Here is a 23,160-nt window from a genome sequence, read left to right on the forward strand (position 1 = left end):
TCCTTCTTCACCTGTGAGAGGGGGAACACATTCCCTCCCCATGTGCAAACAAAATCATTTAAAGCAATGTCTGATCCTAAATATGAAAGTAACTGCTACAGTTCCCCAGAGTACCGATGCACAAAGTTCAGGGGGAAGCTGGGGGACCACAGACAGTCCTACAAATGCACAGGTGAGAAACATGCAAGATCCCAGACCCAGCAACTAAGAGCCCTGCAACAGAGATAGAATCAGGGTCAAGTGTCAGCCCCTGGAACCCCGGCGTCTTCAGTTCCAGCTTCTATGCTTTAATAAAGGCCCCTGGTGGCTTTCTAGATAGCTCCGTGATGGTGACAACATGCTCAGAATGTCAGAGACCCAAGTTTCAAAGGCAGCGGCAGAAGGGCTCCCTGCACGGAGGTGGGAGGACACTTAAAGCATCCGAGGCAGATGGTTATGTACTTCTAGTTTTAAAGATCTCCAAGGACTGAACTTCTCCATATTCCTGAGTTACCTGTCTCGGTGTCTAATCCCCTCTTTCTACTTATGTCCGTCTTTATAACAAACTGAACTTTTTCTCTTGCTACAATTTTAAAGTATTTCCTTTTATTTGGTCTCCTGCGAGAGTAAAGAACATCTGTTCTGCATCTTCTATACAATAACCTTTCAAATACTTGAAGACAGTTAAATCACCCTTCGTCTTCCCTCCTCCAAGTTAAACAGTTCTGATCCCGCGAAGCCCTCTCTTAGGACCTGGTCCCTGTTCCTTACATCACTTTCGCTGATCTTCACTCTGGACTTTCTCCAGAGTCTCCACAGTCTTTGCCAAATGCAAAGACCAAAATCGAACACAGCACTAATGCCAAACAAAGCAGGACCGCTCTTTGCTTCTGTCTCACTCTCTCGATAAAACGTTCCAAGTGGTGTGGATGACTTTCTTTTTTCAAAAAATATATTGCTCTTTCTAAACCTCTTGGTCTGTAATCATGAATGCTACCATTTCATGGCACCTTTCTTTAAGGCTTGTATCAGATTTCAGGGGCTTCAAATAATTTCTGTTAGTGAAGACGGAGTTTAGAAGTGTACTAGTTCAGAACATTTTTCTACTGACTATAAAAACTAAGAGAGAAAAGCTGTCAAAACAAAATCAAATTCACACAATCCATAAAGTAACCATCAATATCTACATCCTGGTGATGCTTTAGGACCTATTTTCTTCATGCTTTTATGTGCACTTAAAAAATCCATCTTCTAGTTCAAGTGTCATATAATCTAAGAATCTCTGTGAGGGCATCTGAAAAAGTTTGTGAAAAACAAATTAAAGGGCTAAAATTTGTTTTTAAATTTATTGACAAGTTCATGAAAAATGGTGAGTCTTAGCACATTTGAAATTTTATTTGAGCTTTTCTCTTTGAATCTGCCATCTATAATACATATTAACACAGTCTCTCACAGCTGCATTGATTGTAAGTATGTATTTATATGTATTTATCTGGTGGCACATTTCTAGCATTTGAGGATCTGGCAGTAACTGAAATACCTTATAGTCAACTGTGAGAAGTAACAATATCTGAGAACAGCTTATGTCTCACGTTTCTCTTCATGTTTATAATCGTGAAACTACCAATATCCAAGTTCCCAATTCATAAATACTTTAAACCATAGTTATATCAGTTGATTATCTTTCTCAAGGTAGTACAAAACCATTATTTTTGTTTGTTTAGAAAAGCTGAACTAAAAAGATTTTGTGTCACAATGTTTTCATTTTAGAAAGTCATTACTTTCTGAAGTACAGACTTTTCTTATCTTTTTCGCCCTTTTCATAAGAGCCCCTCTGGCTGTCTCCTCTGCCTAAGAATTCCCTCCAAAGGCAGTAGACAGTTCTAAGTGGAGGCCAGGTTTGACTTCTACTCTTCACACAGAAACATAACCATGCACCTTACACTGAAACACTAGATAACCTCAGGACACCATCATTACCATCGCCTAACTGAGGAATACATCTCAAAACAAAAGAAAACTGCCAGCTAGCAGAAGCTACTGCAAGTCTTCATGACTTCAAGAAACAAAATTCCTCTACAGTGAGGAACTGAAATCATAGCTCCATGAAAAGCTACTGTGAAAATGGCTGAGCAGCAAAGTTAAAGCAAATTCTGACAAGTGTTAGATGAGAGGCAAAGCCAAAGTCACTCTATTAACATGTAGGGTGACAGGAGCCTCTGGCTATAAGGTATGGTTCCAGGTCTGAATCTACCTGCATGTTAAAAGAAAACTCTGGGCACCTACATATGTAAAAGAAACCTTACTAAAGCTCAAAACACACATTGCACCTCACACAATAATAGTGGGAGATTTCAACACCCCACTCTCATCAATGGACAGATCATGGAAACAGAAATTAAACAGTGATGTAGACAGACTAAGAGAAGTCATGAGCCAAATGGACTTAACGGATATTTATAGAACATTCTATCCTAAAGCAAAAGGATATACCTTCTTCTCAGCTCCTCATGGTACTTTCTCCAAAATTGACCATATAATTGGTCAAAAAACGGGCCTCAACAGGTACAGAAAGATAGAAATAATCCCATGCGTGCTATCGGACCACCACGGCCTAAAACTGGTCTTCAATAACAATAAGGGAAGAATGCCCACATATATGTGGAAATTGAACAATGCTCTACTCAATGATAACCTGGTCAAGGAAGAAATAAAGAAAGAAATTAAAAACTTTTTAGAATTTAATGAAAATGAAGATACAACATACTCAAACTTATGGGACACAATGAAAGCTGTGCTAAGAGGAAAACTCATAGCGCTGAGTGCCTGCAGAAAGAAACAGGAAAGAGCATATGTCAGCAGCTTGACAGCACACCTAAAAGCTCTAGAACAAAAAGAAGCAAATACACCCAGGAGGAGTAGAAGGCAGGAAATAATCAAACTCAGAGCTGAAATCAACCAAGTAGAAACAAAAAGGACCATAGAAAGAATCAACAGAACCAAAAGTTGGTTCTTTGAGAAAATCAACAAGATAGATAAACCCTTAGCCAGACTAACGAGAGGACACAGAGAGTGTGTCCAAATTAACAAAATCAGAAATGAAAAGGGAGACATAACTACAGATTCGGAGGAAATTCAAAAAATCATCAGATCTTACTATAAAAACCTATATTCAACAAAATTTGAAAATCTTCAGGAAATGGACAATTTCCTAGACAGATACCAGGTATCGAAGTTAAATCAGGAACAGATAAACCAGTTAAACAACCCCATAACTCCTGAGGAAATAGAAGCAGTCATTAAAGGTCTCCCAACCAAAAAGAGCCCAGGTCCAGACGGGTTTAGTGCAGAATTCTATCAAACCTTCATAGAAGACCTCATACCAATATTATCCAAACTATTCCACAAAATTGAAACAGATGGAGCCCTACCGAATTCCTTCTATGAAGCCACAATTACTCTTATACCTAAACCACACAAAGACACAACAAAGAAAGAGAACTTCAGACCAATTTCCCTTATGAATATCGACGCAAAAATACTCAATAAAATTCTGGCAAACCGAATTCAAGAGCACATCAAAACAATCATCCACCATGATCAAGTAGGCTTCATCCCAGGCATGCAGGGATGGTTTAATATACGGAAAACCATCAACGTGATCCATTATATAAACAAACTGAAAGAACAGAACCACATGATCATTTCATTAGATGCTGAGAAAGCATTTGACAAAATTCAACACCCCTTCATGATAAAAGTCCTGGAAAGAATAGGAATTCAAGGCCCATACCTAAACATAGTAAAAGCCATATACAGCAAACCAGTTGCTAACATTAAACTAAATGGAGAGAAACTTGAAGCAATCCCACTAAAATCAGGGACTAGACAAGGCTGCCCACTCTCTCCCTACTTATTCAATATAGTTCTTGAAGTTCTAGCCAGAGCAATCAGACAACAAAAGGAGATCAAAGGGATACAGATCGGAAAAGAAGAGGTCAAAATATCACTATTTGCAGATGACATGATAGTATATTTAAGTGATCCCAAAAGTTCCACCAGAGAACTACTAAAGCTGATAAACAACTTCAGCAAAGTGGCTGGGTATAAAATTAACTCAAATAAATCAGTTGCCTTCCTCTATACAAAAGAGAAACAAGCCGAGAAAGAAATTAGGGAAACGACACCCTTCATAATAGACCCAAATAATATAAAGTACCTCGGTGTGACTTTAACCAAGCAAGTAAAAGATCTGTACAATAAGAACTTCAAGACACTGAGGAAAGAAATTGAAGAAGACCTCAGAAGATGGAAAGATCTCCCATGCTCATGGATTGGCAGGATTAATATGGTAAAAATGGCCATTTTACCAAAAGCAATCTACAGATTCAATGCAATCCCCATCAAAATACCAATCCAATTCTTCAAAGAGTTAGACAGAACAATTTGCAAATTCATCTGGAATAACAAAAAACCCAGGATAGCTAAAGCTATCCTCAACAATAAAAGGACTTCAGGGGGAATCACTATCCCTGAACTCAAGCAGTATTACAGAGCAATAGTGATAAAAACTGCATGGTATTGGTACAGAGACAGACAGATAGACCAATGGAATAGAATTGAAGACCCAGAAATGAACCCACACACCTATGGTCACTTGATTTTTGACAAAGGAGCCAAAACCATCCAATGGAAAAAAGATAGCATTTTCAGCAAATGGTGCTGGTTCAACTGGAGGGCAACATGTAGAAGAATGCAGATCGATCCATGCTTATCACCCTGTACAAAGCTTAAGTCCAAGTGGATCAAGGACCTCCACATCAAACCAGACACACTCAAACTAATAGAAGAAAAACTAGGGAAGCATCTGGAACACATGGGCACTGGAAAAAATTTCCTGAACAAAACACCAATGGCTTATGCTCTAAGATCAAGAATCGACAAATGGGATCTCATAAAACTGCAAAGCTTCTGTAAGGCAAAGGACACTGTGGTTAGGACAAAACGGCAACCAACAGATTGGGAAAAGATCTTTACCAATCCTACAACAGATAGAGGCCTTATTTCCAAAATATACAAAGAACTCAAGAAGTTAGACCGCAGGGAAACAAATAACCCTATTAAAAAATGGGGTTCAGAGCTAAACAAATAATTCACAGCTGAGGATTGCCGAATGGCTGAGAAACACCTAAAGAAATGTTCAACATCTTTAGTCATAAGGGAAATGCAAATCAAAACAACCCTGAGATTTCACCTCACACCAGTGCGATTGGCTAAGATCAAAAACTCAGGTGACAGCAGATGCTGGCGAGGATGTGGAGAAAGAGGAACACTCCTCCATTGTTGGTGGGATTGCAGACTGGTAAAACCATTCTGGAAATCAGTCTGGAGGTTCCTCAGAAAATTGGACATTGAACTGCCTGAGGATCCAGCTATACCTCTCTTGGGCATATACCCAAAAGATGCCTCAACATATAAAAGAGACACGTGCTCCACTATGTTCATCGCAGCCTTATTTATAATAGCCAGAAAATGGAAAGAACCCAGATGCCCTTCAACAGAGGAATGGATACAGAAAATGTGGTACATCTACACAATGGAATATTACTCAGCTATCAAAAACAACGAGTTTATGAAATTCGTAGGCAAATGGTTGGAACTGGAAAATATCATCCTGAGTGAGCTAACCCAATCACAGAAAGACATACATGGTATGCACTCATTGATAAGTGGCTATTAGCCCAAATGCTTGAATTACCCTAGATCCCTAGAACAAACGAAACTCAAGACGGATGATCAAAATGTGAATGCTTCACTCCTTCTTTAAATGAGGAAAAAGAATACCCTTGGCAGGGAAGGGAGAGGCAAAGATTAAAACAGAGACTGAAGGAACACCCATTCAGAGCCTGCCCCACATGTGGCCCATACATATACAGCCACCCAATTAGACAAGATGGATGAAGCAAAGAAGTGCAGACCGACAGGAGCCGGATGTAGATCGCTCCTGAGAGACACAGCCAGAATACAGCAAATATAGAGGCGAATGCCAGCAGCAAACCACTGAACTGAGAATAGGTCCCCTATTGAAGGAATCAGAGAAAGAACTGGAAGAGCTTGAAGGGGCTCGAGACCCCAAAAGTACAACAATGCCAAGCAACCAGAGCTTCCAGGGACTAAGCCACTACCTAAAGACTATACATGGACTGACCCTGGACTCTGACCCCATAGGTAGCAATGAATATCCTAGTAAGAGCACCAGTGGAAGGGGAAGCCCTGGGTCCTGCTAAGACTGAACCCCCAGTGAACTAGTCTATGGGGGGAGGGCGGCAATGGGGGGAGGGTTGGGAGGGGAACACCCATAAGGAAGGGGAGGGGGGAGGGGGATGTTTGCCCGGAAACCGGGAAAGGGAATAACACTCGAAATGTATATAAGAAATACTCAAGTTAATAAAAAAAAAAAAGAAAACTCTACCTTGTATATATACCGTGTGTGTGTGTGTGTGTGTGTGTGTGTGTGTGTGTGTCGTCATTTATACAACACATTATATATATTTTTTTCATTTTAGCCAGAATTGGGGTGAAAGAAGTTCTCAGAATATCTTTTTCTGTAACAATGTTAAAAACCTATGGATGGTTGAAACAAAAGCAAGAAAATATGCGCATGTGTATTAACTGTGGACCCTTGTTACCAGAAATGGGAGAGTAGACTTTTCTCTTGGTATCAGGATTAGCACATGGGGGATGTCATTTTGACTTCCAGCATGATATTTCTTGTAAGAAGAAGATTCTAGAAAGGACTCCTTGAAACACATCTTAAATCCTAGGGCCATCTTACAATAGTACAGTGGCAAAAATGGTTCAGTTATTTTGAAGGTATGGTAAAATATTCACATCCCACACCACAAGTGACATTCTAGTGCCTACTGTATGCCCCAGAGGAGTCAGCCATGTCTACAATAGGAGGCATGGCTAGAGCAACTCTTGTTTACCATGGCAGAATTTTTGAGGAATTAAAATTCTGAAACACATCAGAAACATTTAATACTCCATGTCTATAGATGATTTGATTCTATACATAAATAACCATAAAGACTCCAGGGATCAGCACATTCAACAAAGTAACACCATGCAAAATTAATGCATAAAAATTGGTAGCCTTCATATATAGGAGATAAAACACCTAAAAAGAAATCTTATTCACAATAAAAATATTTTGGAATGAATCTAACCAGGTAAGTGAAAAATTTAAGACACTGAAAAAATTTCAAGATGATACCACACTCATGGAATGGAAAGATTAATATTATAAGAAAGTCCATCAACAAAACGCAATCAACAGAATCAATGTATCTGTGATGATTTGAATATGCTTGGCCCAGGATGTGGCAATATTAGGAGGTATAGCCTTGTTAGAACTGTGTGGCCTTTTTGAAGGAAATGTGTCACTGACGGGGTAAGGGCTTTGAGACCCTGTTCTAGCTGCCTGAAGACAGTCTCTTCCTAGTTACCTTTAAATTAAGATGTAGAACTCCCAGTTCCTCCATCACCATGCCTGCCTGGACGCTGTCATGCTCCCTGCCATGATGCCAATGGACTCTAAACCTGTAAGCCAGCCCCAATTAAATTCTGTCCTTTATAAGAGTTGTCTTGGGGGGCTGGGGATTTAGCTCAGTGGTAGAGCGCTTACCTAGGAAGCGCAAGGCCCTGGGTTCGGTCCCCAGCTCCGAAAAAAGAACCAAAAAAAAAAAGAGTTGTCTTGGTCATGGTGTCTGTTCACAGTAATGGAAATCCTAACTGAAACAGAACTTGGTACCAGGAGTTCAGTATTGCTGTGATAGGCCTGACTGGAGGAATGTGGATTTTAGGACTTTGGATTTGGAAAGAAGTGGAATGCTTTAACTGGGCCTTAATGAGCCATCTTAGAAGGAATAGGGAAGACAGTGGTCCTGACAGTGATCAGAATTGTGGGGGTCTGGCTAAAGAGGTTTCAGAGGAAAGGAATGTTAGTATGTGGCCTAGGAACTGTTTTTGCAATATTTTTGTGAAGAATGTGGCTGCTTTCTGCTCTCATCTGAAGTGTCTCCCTGATGCTTAGGCTTAGGTGAAGAGAATAAGATAAACTGCATTGATAAAGGAAGTCTCAGATAAGCCCAGCATAGATGGTGTCCTCTAGTTTACTCTCATGAAGAGCATTTTGATTAAGCATAGCAAGCTTATAAAGGAAAAATACAAAATGTATGGTTCGAGTAATAAAGAGACACCAGGAAGTGAAATGGAGCCGAATCCTGTGATCAAGGAGATAAACAGATAAGGGAGTGGTGACGGTGACCTCTGGGCAAGATCCCACCCAGTTTATTGTTTGTTTATTCTTTGCATTTCCCATTGAACAAGGAATACTTATGTCATGTTAAGCATTATTATTTATTGGTTATTGTTTTCATCCAGACTTTTAATCTGGAATGAACTACAATCCAGAAACGGAGGACACGGGCTTTTGATCTGGATCTTGAGGCATAGTGGCCATGAAAAGCTTAGGCCTAAGCATGATTGTACAAGCCTTTAATCCCAGGAGACAGAGACAAGCAGATCTCTTGAGTTCAAGGCCAGCTTGATACAGAGCAAGTTACAGATAAAGAAAAGCTTAGGCCCAGGCATGGTATAGTTAGTATGCACCTTTCTGTAACCAGGGCGCTATAGAGGGCAGTGCTGGAAAGTGACCCAAGCTCTTCAGAGAACCCTAGAAGATTGCGTGTGGATCCCAGACAATGGAACAAGAAGTGATAAAGATGAAGTTGCCTTGGATGCCACACATGTTAGAGATGTCAGAGCCATGGGATACGTGACAAGGAAAGCTGCTGACAGGGAGTGGAACCAGCTCAAAAGAACAAAGTTTGTTGCTGGTGAATGCCAGATCTGCCAACAGCAGGCAACAAGGTTGAAATGAGTTGGAAATCTGAAGAGCGCTTTGACACAGGACAAATCAAGAGTATGGGGTTTGCACAGATAGTCTTCTGTCTTGCTTTGGTCCAGTATCTCCTCACCATAACATTTCGGAATGGTAATATATATCCTGCACGATGTTGGAGGTATGTGATTGAATTTATGATCTTGATTTCTTAAAGGATATACTCAAGAGATCACATAAACCTCAGAAGTGACTTTGAACTTTGGACTTTTAGCATTGTTGAGACTGTTATAGACTATGGAACTTTGGAAGTTGGACTAAATGTATTTTGCATTATGCTGTGCCTAGGTCTGGCTCCCATAGAATCTTGTGTTTGAACAAGCCAATGGGGGTCAGGAAGTGGAATGTGAGCCTATAAATGTGCTTGGTCCAGGAAGTGGCACTATTAGGAGGTGTGGTTTTGTTGGAGGAAATGTGTCACTACGGGGTGGGCTTTGAGTCCCCCCTCCTAGCTGCCTGAAGACAGTCTCTTCCTGGTTACCTCTGGATGAAGATGTAGTCAGCTCCTTCAGCTGCCAGGCTTCCTGCCATGATGATAATGGACTGAAACTCGGAAGCTGTAAGCCAGTCATTAAATGTTGTCCGTACAAGAGCTGCTTAGGTCATGGTGTCTCTTCACAGCAGTAGAAAACCCTTTCTAAAACACCATCAAAATTCCAAGTCAATTCATTACATAAATCTTTAAAATGATGTTAAATTTCATACATACACAATCATACACTCACACACAAAAGACTCATCCACACGCACACACACACACACACACACACACACACACACACACACACACACACGATGACAAGAACAAGCCTGAGCATAGCCGAACTGCTGGAATCATCACCATTTCTAATATTAAGTTATACTGCAGTGCTATAGTAATAAAAACCAGCATGACACTAGCATAAGAACAAGACATCTTGATCAGTGACATAGGATTGAGGGCCAGGATTTAAGTCCACAGCCCAGTAGATGCCTGATTCCTGGCAAACATGACCAAAACACTCACTGGAGAAAAGTGAGCATCGTCAACAAACAGTCCAGGTCAAACTGGATGTAGAAGACTAAAAATAGCTCCTTATCTCTCGCCCTACACAAAGAGGAAACTCCAAATGGACCACGGACCTCAGAATAAGCCCTGATGCCCTGACTCTAAAAGAGAACAAAGTGGGCTAAATGCTTGAATATATGGGTGAGGGGAGAGATTTAAATCACTACCCTAGTACTGCAGGTGTTAAGACCAAGCATTGATAAATGGGACCAAACAAAACTGAAAAACTTCTGAACAGTAAAAGACAGTGAAGTAGCAGATACAGAATGGGAAAAAATGATTTACCACCTATACATATGGCAAAGGGTAGGTGTCTAGAATATACAAAGAACTCAAAAAAATGAAAACAACACAATTTTGAAATGGGGTATGAAAGTGGAATGAAGCAGAGCGTTCTCAAATAATGGAGTACAACTGACTGAGAAACTTTTATTTTTTCAACATCATTAGCTTTCAGAAAAATGCAGAAAAAATTAAAAGTATTTTGAAATTTCATCTTGGCCAACTTAGATGGCAAAGCACGAAAGAAAGAAAGAAAGAAAGAAAGAAAGAAAGAAAGAAAGAAAGAAAGAAAGAAAGAAAGAAAGAAAAAAAGAAAGAAAGAAAAAAAGAAAGAAAGAAAGAAAGAAAGAGAGAGAGAGAGAGAGAAAGAAGGAAAGGAAGAAAGAAAGAAAGAAAGAAAGAGAGAGAGAGAGAGAGAGAAAGAAGGAAAGGAAGGAAGGAAGGAAGGAAGGAAGGAAGGAAGGAAGGAAGGAAGGAAGGAAGGAAGGGCGGGCATATGCTGTGCTAGCATGTATGTCAGGAAAGATACACATTTATGCACTGCTGGGGAAGGGGAAATCTGGCACAGCCCCCATGGAAATCAGTGTAGAGGTTCCTCAATGGCTAGAAATTCACCAATGTGACCCAACTATTCCACTCTTGGCATACTCCCATAGCAGTCAAGATCCTGCTACAGAAATACGTGTTGGTCCCAAGAAAGCTCAAAAATAGTTGTCTGAGAAGATCTTCACAGTGACAGAGTTGACCTAACGCCCCAAGTATAGATGAAACGCGACAGGTAGTTTACAACTGCTGAGAGAGAGAGAGTCAGCCCTGAGTAACACGTACCAATAGGCAACACTAAATTATATCTATGCAAATCAGCAACGTTTAAAGAAGAGGTAACATAGTCCAGAGTCTGTGGGGAGGACACAAGAGGACTTAGAGGGGAGATGGAACAGTGGAAATGATATAAAAACATCACTCATGTATGAAATTCTCAAAAATATCTAAAACAAATTCTTTTAAAATAACATTCTAGATGCCCAGAATAAACACAAATAAAAATCCTTGTGTATATAAAACCATTCATTCAGGAATTTCACCCAGGAGCACTGAAATAGCAACTGAAATTGCAGTGTTGTTGTTTCACGGCAAGGTTTCTCTGTGCGGTCCTGCCTGTCCTGGAACTCACTCTGTGGACCAGGCGGCCTCAAACTCAGAGATCTTCCTGCCTCTACCTCCCAAGTGCTGGGAGTAAAGGTGTGCACCATGACCACGTGGGTAAGAAATTACATTTTAAAAATATGCATTTTATACATGCACCAACTGCCACTCTCGCACCTGAATAAACCGTCATTTATTCAACTGTGTTGGTCACCTAATATTTCTCAGGTGTGATGACTGCCTCTGATCAGGCAGTGACGAAGGGCAGAAGATGGCTGCTCATACAGAGCCCATCTGTAGTTGAGGAGAAAGACATTACATAGCTAAGGAAAGCTCGCAGAAAGATGCAGCAGTTCGCAAAGCCTGGCTACTCAGTTCAGAAGGGCAGAGTTCAGATGGACAGTGGGGAGACCTCTGTGAGAGCCCCTACTCAGGGGTTAAGATGTAGAGCAGGTTCCAGACAGAGTGTTGCATGAGGCAGAGAGAAAGGCCAGCCCTAGGGGTCTGCTTCAGGATGAGACTTATGCTCCAGAGGAACAGAATCAAAACTGACAGTGGTGTGGGAGTAAGGAGAAAAGTTAAAAGGCCAGAATCACTTTTAAACCTTGGAATCTACAAAAAATAAAATAATTGCCCATATTCTAGCCGTTTTTTAATTTGAAGATCATTAATTCCTCACAAGGAGTAATCTCCATGAAAGGAAATGGTTTTACAGCACCTATGTAAACAAATTTTATTTATTTATTACTGTGGTTTTTTCCAAAACTATTTATAATTCAAATATTTTTAAATTACAGAAAAAACTAAATGTTAGTCTTAATTTATTCTTAGCTTGAGAAAGTTTGTTATCACTGTCCAATTCCAGGTGCAAAAACATTTTTGCTAATGTTACAAATTAGCTACTTAGAGAGAGCTACCAAAACACACCTGCACCTTTTCAAAACTGATCTAATACTGTGAGAGAGTAAGCACGCTAAGGTCATGGGTGCTTAGTCATCAAAACCCCATTGTCCCATCTGCCATGAACTAAGCAATTACTTAGATTCTCCAAGATGAACTTGCATCTCATCCCATTCTCTCCAAAGGTCAGGAGATACTCAATGTCTACACCTCCCACAAATGGTGGTTTATTCCTGTGACTTACTGACTTTGACTAGAGGGAATGGGGTCTAAGGAGGAGCCCGCATTCCGAAGCTGTCGCAGGTAACATCGCATTTTAGCATTCAAAGCAAAAGAGTGTAGTTGTTAAGAATTTAGGCTCTGTCACCAGCTGCCCAGAGCTTTCACCTTGCTTCTGGCCTCTCTTAGTATAAACTCCATGTGTTTATGTTTCCATCTCTAAAACAGGGGTAATAGTATGTACAACGACCAAGATGGCCATGAGCAGAAAACAAATTACAATATGTACAGAATTCTCCAGTCCAGAGCGTCAGCAAACCATAGCTATAATATGACCAGTGCTTAACATTACGTCACACCAAATACACTCATGTTGGTCTTGTTTTTCACAATGAAGACTTTTACAACTATGTCCACCATTTGTCTATAAATCTCAACAGTCATGGGTTAAAAAAAAAAAGACAATAAATAAATAGTTGAAAAAAGCCATAATAGGGGGTTTGGAAAATTAATCTAAATATGGAGATTAAAATTTAATGACAAGACTACTTGAGGAGTGGCAAGACAGCTCAGCGTGAGACGCACCTGACTGCAAGCTGGGGGATCTGAGTTCAATCCCTGTGGCCACCCTGGTGGAAGAAGAGAACAAACACCTGCAAGTGGTCATCTGATCTCCACACCTGTGTAATGGCGCATGTGCACGGTGGTTATAAACACACACACACACACACACACACACACACACACACACACACACACACACACATACACACACGTATTAAATAAGTAAATAAATAAAGGTAACTTAAAATCCAAGTCTAGTCAGGCATGACGGCATGTGTCTCTACCACTGCAGTGTGTTGAGGCTTTGTCTTTTATTATTTCTTGTAAAGCTAAGTGCAGGACCCTAGGACCTGGAGTCTGCACATGACTCCTGGGACGCTGTCCCCCAAGTCATTGCTGATTGGTAAATAATGATGCTGACAGCCAGTGGCTGGGAAGAGGAGACATAGGTGGGGTTTAGGTTTCCAGGGCTCGGGGTCAGAGAGGAACCATGAAGCAGGGAGAAGACAGGAGGAGGAAGGAGAAGTCAGCACAGGTTAGGAGTAAACAGGTGTCCCTGTGGGCTGGTCAGCTGGAGTTAAGAGTAGCTCAGATGAAACACAGACAGTAGTAACTCAGGGTTATCAATAGGATGTAGCTCTCGACAACATACGAAGTAGCATCTGCCCAGCTCTTGGCTGGCTAAGGCGTATCGTAAATATAAAGGTTCCATCTGCTTTTTATCTGGGGACTAAATGGTGTAAAGGTCGGGTAGAAACCCCAGGACTAAATAACTTCTACTGCACAAGAGATCAGTCTGGGCAATGTAGAAGACTTTGTCTCAATAAAAAGAGAAATTATGGCTCTCTGCTCCTCCCTGCTCCAGAGACAGCCACATCTTCTCCTGCAGTGCCAGCCGCCTCCCATAGACAAGATGGTGAAGGTCAGTGTGAACGGATATGGCCGTATTGGGCGCCTGGTTACTAGGGCTGCCTTCTCCTCTGCATCTGTCAAAGTGGACATTGTTGCCATCAACAACCCCTTCACTGACCTCAACTACATGGTCTACATGTTCCAGTATCACTTACCCATGGCAAGTTCAACGGCACAGTCAAGGCTGAGAATGGGAAGCTTCTCATCAACGGGAAGCCATCACCATCTTCCAAGAATGAGATCCTGCTAACATCAAACGGGGTGACGCTGGTGCTGAGTATGTCGTGGAGTCTACTGGCATCTTCACCACCATGGAGAAGGCTGGGGCTCACTTGAAGGGTGGGGCCAAAAGGTTCATCATCTCTGCCCCTTCAGCCAATGGCCTCATGTTTGTGATAGGTGTGAACCATGAGAAATATGACAACTCACTCAAGATTGTAAGCAATGCATCTTGCACCACCAACTGCTTAGCCCCCCTGGCCAAGGTCATCCATGACAACTCTGGCATCGTGGAAGGGCTCATGACCACAGTCCATGCCATCACTGCCACTCAGAAGACTGTGGATGGTCCCTCTGGAAAGCTGAGGTGTGAAGGCCGTGGGGCAGCCCAGAACATCATCCCTGCATCCACTGGTGCTGCCAAGGCTGTGGGCAAGGTCATCCCAGAGCTGAACGGGAAGCTCACCGGCACGGCCTTCCATGTTCCTACCCCCAGTGTATCTGTTGTGGATTTGACATGCCGCCTGGAGAAACCTGCCATGTATGATGACATCAAGAAGGTGGTGAAGCTGGCATCCAAGGGCCCACTAAAGGGCATCCTGGGCTACAGTGAGGACCAGGTTGTCTCCTGTGACTTCAACAGTAACTCCCACTCTTCCACCTTTGATGCTGGGGCTGGCATTGCTCTCAATGACAACTTTGTTCATTCCTGGTATGACAATGGATATGGCTACAGCAACAGGGTGGTGGACCTCATGGCCTACATGGCCTCCAAGGAGTAAGAAACCCTGGACCACCCACCCCAGCCCAGCAAGGATACTGAGAGCAAGAGAGAGGCCCTCAGTTGCTGAGGAGTCCCCGTCCCAACTCAGCCCCCAGCACTGAGCACCTCCCCCACAATTCCATCCCAGACCCCATAATAACTGGAGGGTCCTAGGGAGCCCTCCCTTCTCTCTTGAATACCATCAATAAAGTTCACTGAACCCCCCAAAAAAGAAAGAGAAATTGTTTGAGGGCCTCTGGGTCCCTGACCAACTCCTGGGCCTGTATCTCACACCTGGGATGGAGAATGGTCTAGTAGTCCATTGTTTCCAGGACGGGTGTTATCTGGCCATGTAGGGTAACTTATTTAGACCTCTTGTGTATTGTGAAGGAGCAGAGAAAGGATATATGAGATTTCCATTCATTCTTGGTTTCGGTGACTCCTCCTCCTGTCCTCATGCCCCAACCTCTCATGCCTTCCCTGCTTAAAGCTCTCAACCACCATATTTCCTTCTCTACATTTCTTTCCCCTATGCTCCACTGTCTGCCCTTCTTGAAGGCAGTTCTGCCCCTTCCCAGTTTCATGGCTTCCAGGAATACCCTGGAGTTAAGCGAACTGAAGAGTGAAAGGTGGGATCCCTCAAGCAGGGGCTCCTTCTGGACCTGGGTCGCCTTACTCTGTAAAGTCATTTTCCAGCTTCGTCCATTCATCTGAAATTTGCACTTTCATTTTTCCTTACACATGAACAGAATTCCATTGTACATATGTGTCACACTTTTACTTCCTGTTCAGTAATTCATGGATGTCTATGCTGATTCCACTCCCTACCTATTGTGAAAAGGATTTGCAGGGGCTTCTGTGACATAATGAAATCTTTGGTTATATGCCCAGAGGTGACAGAGCTGGGTCACATGGTAGCTTTGTAATTATCATTTTATTGGTGTAAATATGTGTTATAAATGGCCTAGCAAGATAGATCGGTAGTCAAAAGCACTGGGTGCCTTCCCAGCATCCACACGAAGGCAGATAACAATCTGTAACTTCAGTTACAGGGGGCCTCACACCTTCTCCTGACCTCTATGACACAGGCATGCACACGATACACAGGTATATATGCAGGCAAAAGCACTCATATGCATAAAACTAAAATTAAATAATACTATATAGGTGTTCAGTTTGTGGGCAATGACTCAGTAGCTGTGAGCGTATTTTAAAAATAAGCAAGGATTGCAATTCCCATCTGGGTATTTTATCGCCCACAAAAGGAACCTCACTTACTTTAGCAGACATCTACAGTCCTGCATCCAGTCCTCTGACAACTATGAACTTACTTGTCTCGTGGATTCACCTAATCTGGGCGTCTTTCATAAGTTAAATTATACAATTTATGGTTGTATTTGTTGCTCTTCTGTTGCTGTGATAAAAACACTGTGATGAAGGACAGTGTTTATCGGGCCTACAGTTCCAGATGGTTAGAATCTATGGTGACAACCTGAGGTTTGCAGGCAGGAGCAGTGAGCCGAGGGCTCGCACTTTCGACAGCAATCATGACACAGAAAGTGAACTGGAAATGGTGGGAGTCTAACTTCCCAAGGGGCTGAATTAAGACTGTGCTCCGCCACACCTAGCAACACTTAATAGTTTTAAATTTTCAGTTTTTTTTAAAAAAAGACATTTTAAATCATCGCAGTTGTTTATAAATAACCAAAAGCTAAAAGAAAGGTAATCATTATTTCTGCCTGACACAGGAGGATAGCTTCTCCAGTACGGGGGGAGGGGGGCTAATTGTTATCACATTTTCTGTATTTACAGTGCAGTGGAGGGTACATGCCAAGGCCCTTGTATGGAGGTGAGGAGAACTTAGAGAAGTCAGCTCTCCCTTCTACCCTGTGGGTCTTACGGACCATACCACAGTCAGTCTTGGTGGTAAGTCCCCTACTTGCTGAGCTAGGTCGCTGGCTCTGGTACTTTGGCCTTGAGATTGGGTCACGTGACACCGCTCGGGCCGTTCTCGAGCTGATGGGCTGCCCTTCTGCCTGTCTTCTGCACGGCTGGAGCTACGAGTATACGCCACACCTTGGCTTTTCAGTGCTTAGTGAGACAGAAGCCGTGTGAGCAGGCAGATGTGTGAAATAACATATTAACAACAATGACAATAGATATGAGAGGGGACGGGCATATTTACAGCTTTGATGACCGCGTCAGGACTCTCTCCCAGTGCCACATTTCCTCCACCAGGGCCACAATTCCTAAGCCTCCACATAGAGCGCCCCCGCTGGGAACCAATACCCAAATGTCGGAGCCCACGAGGCCACCTCACTCAGGACAGCGGACTTCTGTGTGCCGTTCCTTCCCTTGGCCCCTTAGATCTCATGGTTTATCTGTGCTGGAGCACAGAAAAGCACATTACATTTTATAAGTGAATAATGCCCAATCATACTTGTGTGCCACATTTTAATATTTATCAGTTACTAGACACTTGGATTGAAGTCCCCCTTAGAAGCGACTATGAAGAGTGCTGCTTTCAACAGTCGTACGTGAGTACTTACCTGCCCGTGTTTTCCGTTCCCTCGGGTATAATCTTAGGAGTAAAATTGCTGGGCCATATGGTAAGAATCTGTTTAATTTTTTTTTGAAAAATAGCCAAGCTGTTTTCCATTTTCCATTCCAACCAATGATTTAATTTTACTCACCTAGCCTGCAAACTCCTCCAGAGCAGTAACCAAGCCTTGGGCTCACCATAGTCCCAGAACCTGGCATAGGGCCTAATGCAATGGCTATCTATGAAGACTTGCACATGATTAAACACTCAAAATTCTTTCCCAAGGTTTTCCTTCTTCTGTAACTCCCCTCACAAAAAGAATCCCTTCCCGTTTATTTAACTTCTATCTCTCCAGCTTCTTTTTTCCATGAAGAACTATTTTAAATGAAATATTCCAGCACATCTACAAATGGCCGCTCTACAATCGCTAAACCAGGAGAACTGTTAGAGTGTCTCATCTGCAGGGTAGAGAAGTGAGCATGCCACATCTGATTTCTAACTCGGTACAGCGTGCAGTCAAGCAGAGCCTCAAGCATATTTCCAAGGTGATCATAAGCAAATATTCTTGGCTCTCAGACGCCCTCTGCTGGCCGTGCTGTCAACAACACTAAAGGGCAACACTTGGGACAGGAGGCAACATATGGGACACATCCTTAACAAAGACAGCCAGAAGAGATCGCAGATGAAAGGACCTTCCTTTCCTAGAAGCTCTGGGTGGGACTGGCCTCCCTCTTCCCGGACTGGCACTCGAGTACCCTGATGACTTCCAGCTCCCAGCAGTTAAAGAGACAGCATAGAATAAGCCCACTTTGGTTGTCAAACACAAAATGGACATGTAACTTGGACAGAACTTAAACTTTAAACACGACTAATACTTCTCAATATTAACTAGTTTTATATCTTATAAAAGGACACATAAATGTAAATAAATTCTCTGCCTCTGTCCGTCTCTCCAACGTCTTATATAAGACATACACAACCCTATATATAAAACTTGCATAGTTACAAATTCTAAGACTATAGGCTAAGCGGCCTACTGTGCGTAAGTTACTGAGGGTTGTAGGAGTTTCCTACAATGGGCAGAACTTTCCTTCAAGGATGACCATTCCCTACTGCTAAGAATGTGTTACCTCACAGACCTTACATGCATGACACGGGTTAGACTCTGAAACCTGAAGATAGTCCTCCATCATCTAGCTAGGCCTACTGTCATCAGACGAGTCACTAAAGGAGAGGACTTTCCCTACCAGATCAGAGAGGATCTCACGGAAGAGAGTGGGAAGATTTAAAGGGTGAGCAACTATGGCTGGAGGAAGAGAACAAAAGAAAAGGACTACCTCTCGTGGCAAAAATCCATTCCTAATGACAAATGACAAATGACAAGGAAATGAGGACCACAATACAAAAAGTCACAAGCTACGAGCTGACTGACTGGGCTTCAGCCTTTGAGCCTGGTCCGGACAAGCTTTCAGCCCAAGCAAAAGCAGGTTCCAGTCCTGCCACACTGACGGTAGGAATTATGAATCCTTCTATATTATGCCTCCTGAGGCTATGTATTATGGACACAGTAGAAAGCTTGTCCTGCAGAGTACGCATGTGTTAAAATATAGGATTGTGTGGTTCGGAAACACAAGAACCACTCAAATGGTCATCTAAAACTAGACTTTCCCAGAGCCCATTCACTTCCTGGTCCAACCAATTATCTATGAGCATACGGGAAATTTCTAATGATAATGAGTAATATCTAAGAAAAATTCAGTGTTTTCTAAGTAGTTATCATCTCCAACACTTAACATTTAAGGACTTTTTAAAATGAAATAGACAGTTGTTTCATCAACTCCTTTAAACGGTCTTTGCAGTTTGACGCAGTTCAGCCTAGGACTGTCTTCCCGTTACCTATCTCTGTCTAGGTATGCATGTGTACATGTAGAGGCGTGTGCTCACATGTGTGCAGGTGCCCCTGCACATATGGACACATGCATGTGCATGCCAGACGGCAACCTCACATGTTGCTCTTCAGTCGCTTACACCTGAGTCCGTGAGACGGGATCTCTCACAGGTTTAGGACCCGAGGATTAGAATAAACTGACTTTCCAGTGCACCTCGGGGATCGGGTCTGGCCTGTCCCCATCTGCCAACACTGGTAGCACACGCACACGGCGCATGGCAAGCTGTTCACGTGGGCTCTGAGGATCTAACTCACGTCTTCATGCTTTTACAGCAAGTGCTCCACACAAGACCAAATGAGCTGTCTGCCCGCTCCTGATTACCCACCTTAATGCATTTTATTCAGTGCAGACTTCGTATGAACTTATACCGGTCACATTAGCAGAAGCCAGTGACAGTTATCGTCTCCACATGAATTAAGGTTTGGCAAGTCCGAGAGTATAAGCAATGCCAAGGTTTGCTTGCCTCGAAAGGACAAAGACTTCTAAGGCAAGTGTCACATACTTTTCCTGTGTAAATGCATAAAACTGGTACTCGTGGGTTACTTTATAACGTGACTTTATTGACATAATGACCATATTTTGGAATTTGCGTTCCGTAAAGGAGTAGGTCCAACTCCTCCCGTATAGCATTACTGCAAGCATGACAGCCCCTTGCTTCGTGAGTGGGTTCAAGGTTAGGGCTTCTCAGCCCTACTGCAGGACTTCCAGGCTACCCTAGTGAAGAGAGGCTACACCTTACCGACACTTAGAAGACAGCATCCCGATGTGGAGCATGACACTTACTTTTTCTGCGTTCTTTCAGCCTGTCTCGCAATATCAATGGCTGCCTTTCTCGCTTCGAAGTCTTCCCTTTTCACGATTTCCCCTGTCCCACGGTAGCCTAGCTCCACCAATTGTCGAGCCAGGCCTTCGTCCTGAGGGAGAGACCAACCGGCACATGTGTGGGTGAACTGTTTTCAATGCATACAAAACAATTGTTTAAGCTAAGTGCCCTTCTTTGAAAGAACACAAGGGCTATTACATATACAAAACTGCCTCCTGACAGTACAATTAGACACAGTCGGGCCTTTTTTAACCACAGATAGATATACAATGAGAAGAGAGACAAGAACCACCAAATTTTCTCCAAGGGATCAGAGAGCAAAGATCTATTGTTTTTTTTAAACAATTTATGCAAGCAGCAGTAGACAATTAACAGTGTATCTTTAAAGAAAGATCATTAGAGACACTCGTGTGAATACAAGAAAGCCGTTGACACTTAAGTGCACACAAAGAGAAGGGGGAGCGTTCAGACGGCCCAGTGCTTCAGACTGACTTAAGTCAATTAATTAGCTGATGACCCAGAATTGTACAACTTCAAATGGGGCTAAAGAGGAGCAGATGAATTCCTACTAAACTGAAAAGGTACTGCTCCTCAACACTGGCGGTGCCAATAAAAACAGAAAAGGCTGCACCCAAAAAGAGAGCCACAAGGTGCCCGGAGTAGACAGAAGCAAATTCCCCCACAGCATTTTAAGCCTGTCATATTTCAGTTACTTTAAGAATTGTGTCATAGCTTGAAGGGGTTAGACCCCAAATGAACAACAACGCCAACCAACCAGAGCTTCCAGGGACTAAGTCACTACCCAAAGACTATACATGGACTGACCCTGGGCTCCAACCTCATAGGTAGCAATGAATAGCCTAGTAAGAGCACCAGTGGAAGGGGAAGCCCTTGGTCCTGCTAAGACTGAACCCCCAGTGAAGGTGATTGTTGGGGGGAGGGCATAATGGGGGGAGGATGGGGAGGGGAACACCCATAAGGAAGGGGAGGGGGAGGGGCTAGGGGGATGTTGGCCTGGAAACCGGGAAAGGTAATAACATTTGAAATGTAAATAAGAAATACCTAATTTAATAAAGATGGGGGAAAAAAACAAAGAAAACCCAAAAAATAGAAAAAAGAAAAAAAGAATTGTGTCATAAACATTGTTTGTGTGTGTGTGTGTGTGTGTGTGTGTGTGTGTGAGTGTGTGTGTGTGTGTGTGTGTGTGTGTGTGTGTGTTTTCCCATGGCTTAAAGACGTATTGTTTTACATGATGTTACTAATTCAAACTATTAAAAGAAATTTATTTATCAACAATTATCACCTTAATGACATGGAAAGCATTCAAAATACAATGAAAACAGCATATATTATATTTAAACAGTAATAAACAAAGACTAACAATTAGATAAATACGTGAAAAATGCTAGATTACTAATCTGCTCTGCCCACCAAATAACGTTCACATTATCCCTGTTAAAACTCCTAACTCCACAGGACGATGCTCGAGCTCCCCAGGCCCTGACAGTGCAGGACTCCAGGCCCAGGAGCACAGGAGGCTTGTTTCAGACACTCTGCATAACAGACTTCCCTACTGCTGTGTTTAGAGACTGTGAACCACAAAACTGGGCAAATGCCTCCACCTAGTGGAATTAATCTTTAATAGAAAGAGCAAGACACATTTAAGGTTTGCTTTCAAAACTAATTTGAGTATAAATCACCTTAAATATTCTTCTAAAATGAATCTGTGCATAGAAATCTACTCGCCAAGACAGGAAGACTCCTCCAAGACAATATAAATTTCTTGTGATCAATTACATGCTGAGAACCTCTGATATTTTTTTGTATTTATTTTACTCTCTAAATTTTGCATGCCTTTGTGTCTTAACTTGGTTACACAAATTCATCTGGATAGTTCTGAAATTGGCAATGCATATATATATATTATATATAAAAATGTATATTTTATATATAGTGGTAATTTTATATTAAATACATGTATGTATTATGACATTTCTCTTTTCTCTGGCTCAGGATTCAGAAATGTGCTATTTAGACCATGAGAAAGATGACGTAGTCACAAACTTCACGATGTTAAAACTACAGCTCTCTTCCTCACAATCGTAAAATGATTGCTGAAGAAAACGTCAAGACATTGGACAGACACATTGCCCCAATGGTAAATTCCAGATGACTCTGCCACTCAAAGACAAGCACTGACGCCCTGGAGCATAGACTTCCAGTCATTGTTCTTGGCATGTGTATGACCATCCTAGGTTTCTGTGAACAAAATTAAATCATGTCGAGCAAAGCTTCTCATGCCCAATTCTTTAAATTTAATACCTTATCTTGGATGCCTTTCCATGAAATATATGATACAATAAAAATTAGCAATTGTATATATTCCATAACTCTGAGTACAGATATTATACACAGTTCACTGTGTTTTCAGTTTGCTGCCCTCTGTGAAGGTTACCACCGAATATGATGCCGGTTCCCTTGACTTCTGTACCACTCAGCACTTTAAAAACACCATTCTACTATTTGGTGGTGTGCTCTGCTACTGAAATGGTCCAGTCGTTGTCTTTCACTCTGTGGTCTGTCATCTTGACTTGGCTGCATTTGAGACTCGTCTTCCTTACTCATTAGTGATTTCATGAAGCCATTCCCTACTGTGGGTTTCTTTTGTGTTTATTAAGCTTAGAGTTTGTTGAAGTTCTTGATGTTTTACATTTATAATTTTCATAAAACTATTATCTAGGGCTAGAGAGATGGCTCAGCAGTTAAGAGCACAGGACAGAAGAGGTCCTGAGTTCAATTCCCAGCAACCACATGGTGGGCTCACAACCACCTACAATGGGATCTGATAT

The 23,160-nt window shown here is 42.2% G+C and overlaps 1 protein-coding gene and 1 pseudogene across 2 annotated transcripts in view; one reads left to right on the forward strand and one right to left on the reverse strand.

The window, feature by feature from the left end:
* Window positions 1-23,160, reverse strand: part of Cfap299 (cilia and flagella associated protein 299) — a 485,668-nt gene that overhangs the window by 446,657 nt on the left and 15,851 nt on the right. For both annotated transcript variants that reach the window (XM_039092653.2, XM_039092654.2), the window contains exon 2: window positions 20,272-20,402. In XM_039092653.2, the coding sequence (XP_038948581.1) occupies window positions 20,272-20,402 (131 nt within the window). The remainder of the gene's footprint in view (window positions 1-20,271; window positions 20,403-23,160) is intronic.
* Window positions 14,017-15,103, forward strand: LOC108352715 (glyceraldehyde-3-phosphate dehydrogenase pseudogene; annotated as a pseudogene).

This window comes from Rattus norvegicus, chromosome 14, assembly GCF_036323735.1.
Source record: "Rattus norvegicus strain BN/NHsdMcwi chromosome 14, GRCr8, whole genome shotgun sequence".
In the NCBI taxonomy this organism is placed as follows: domain Eukaryota; kingdom Metazoa; phylum Chordata; class Mammalia; order Rodentia; family Muridae; genus Rattus; species Rattus norvegicus.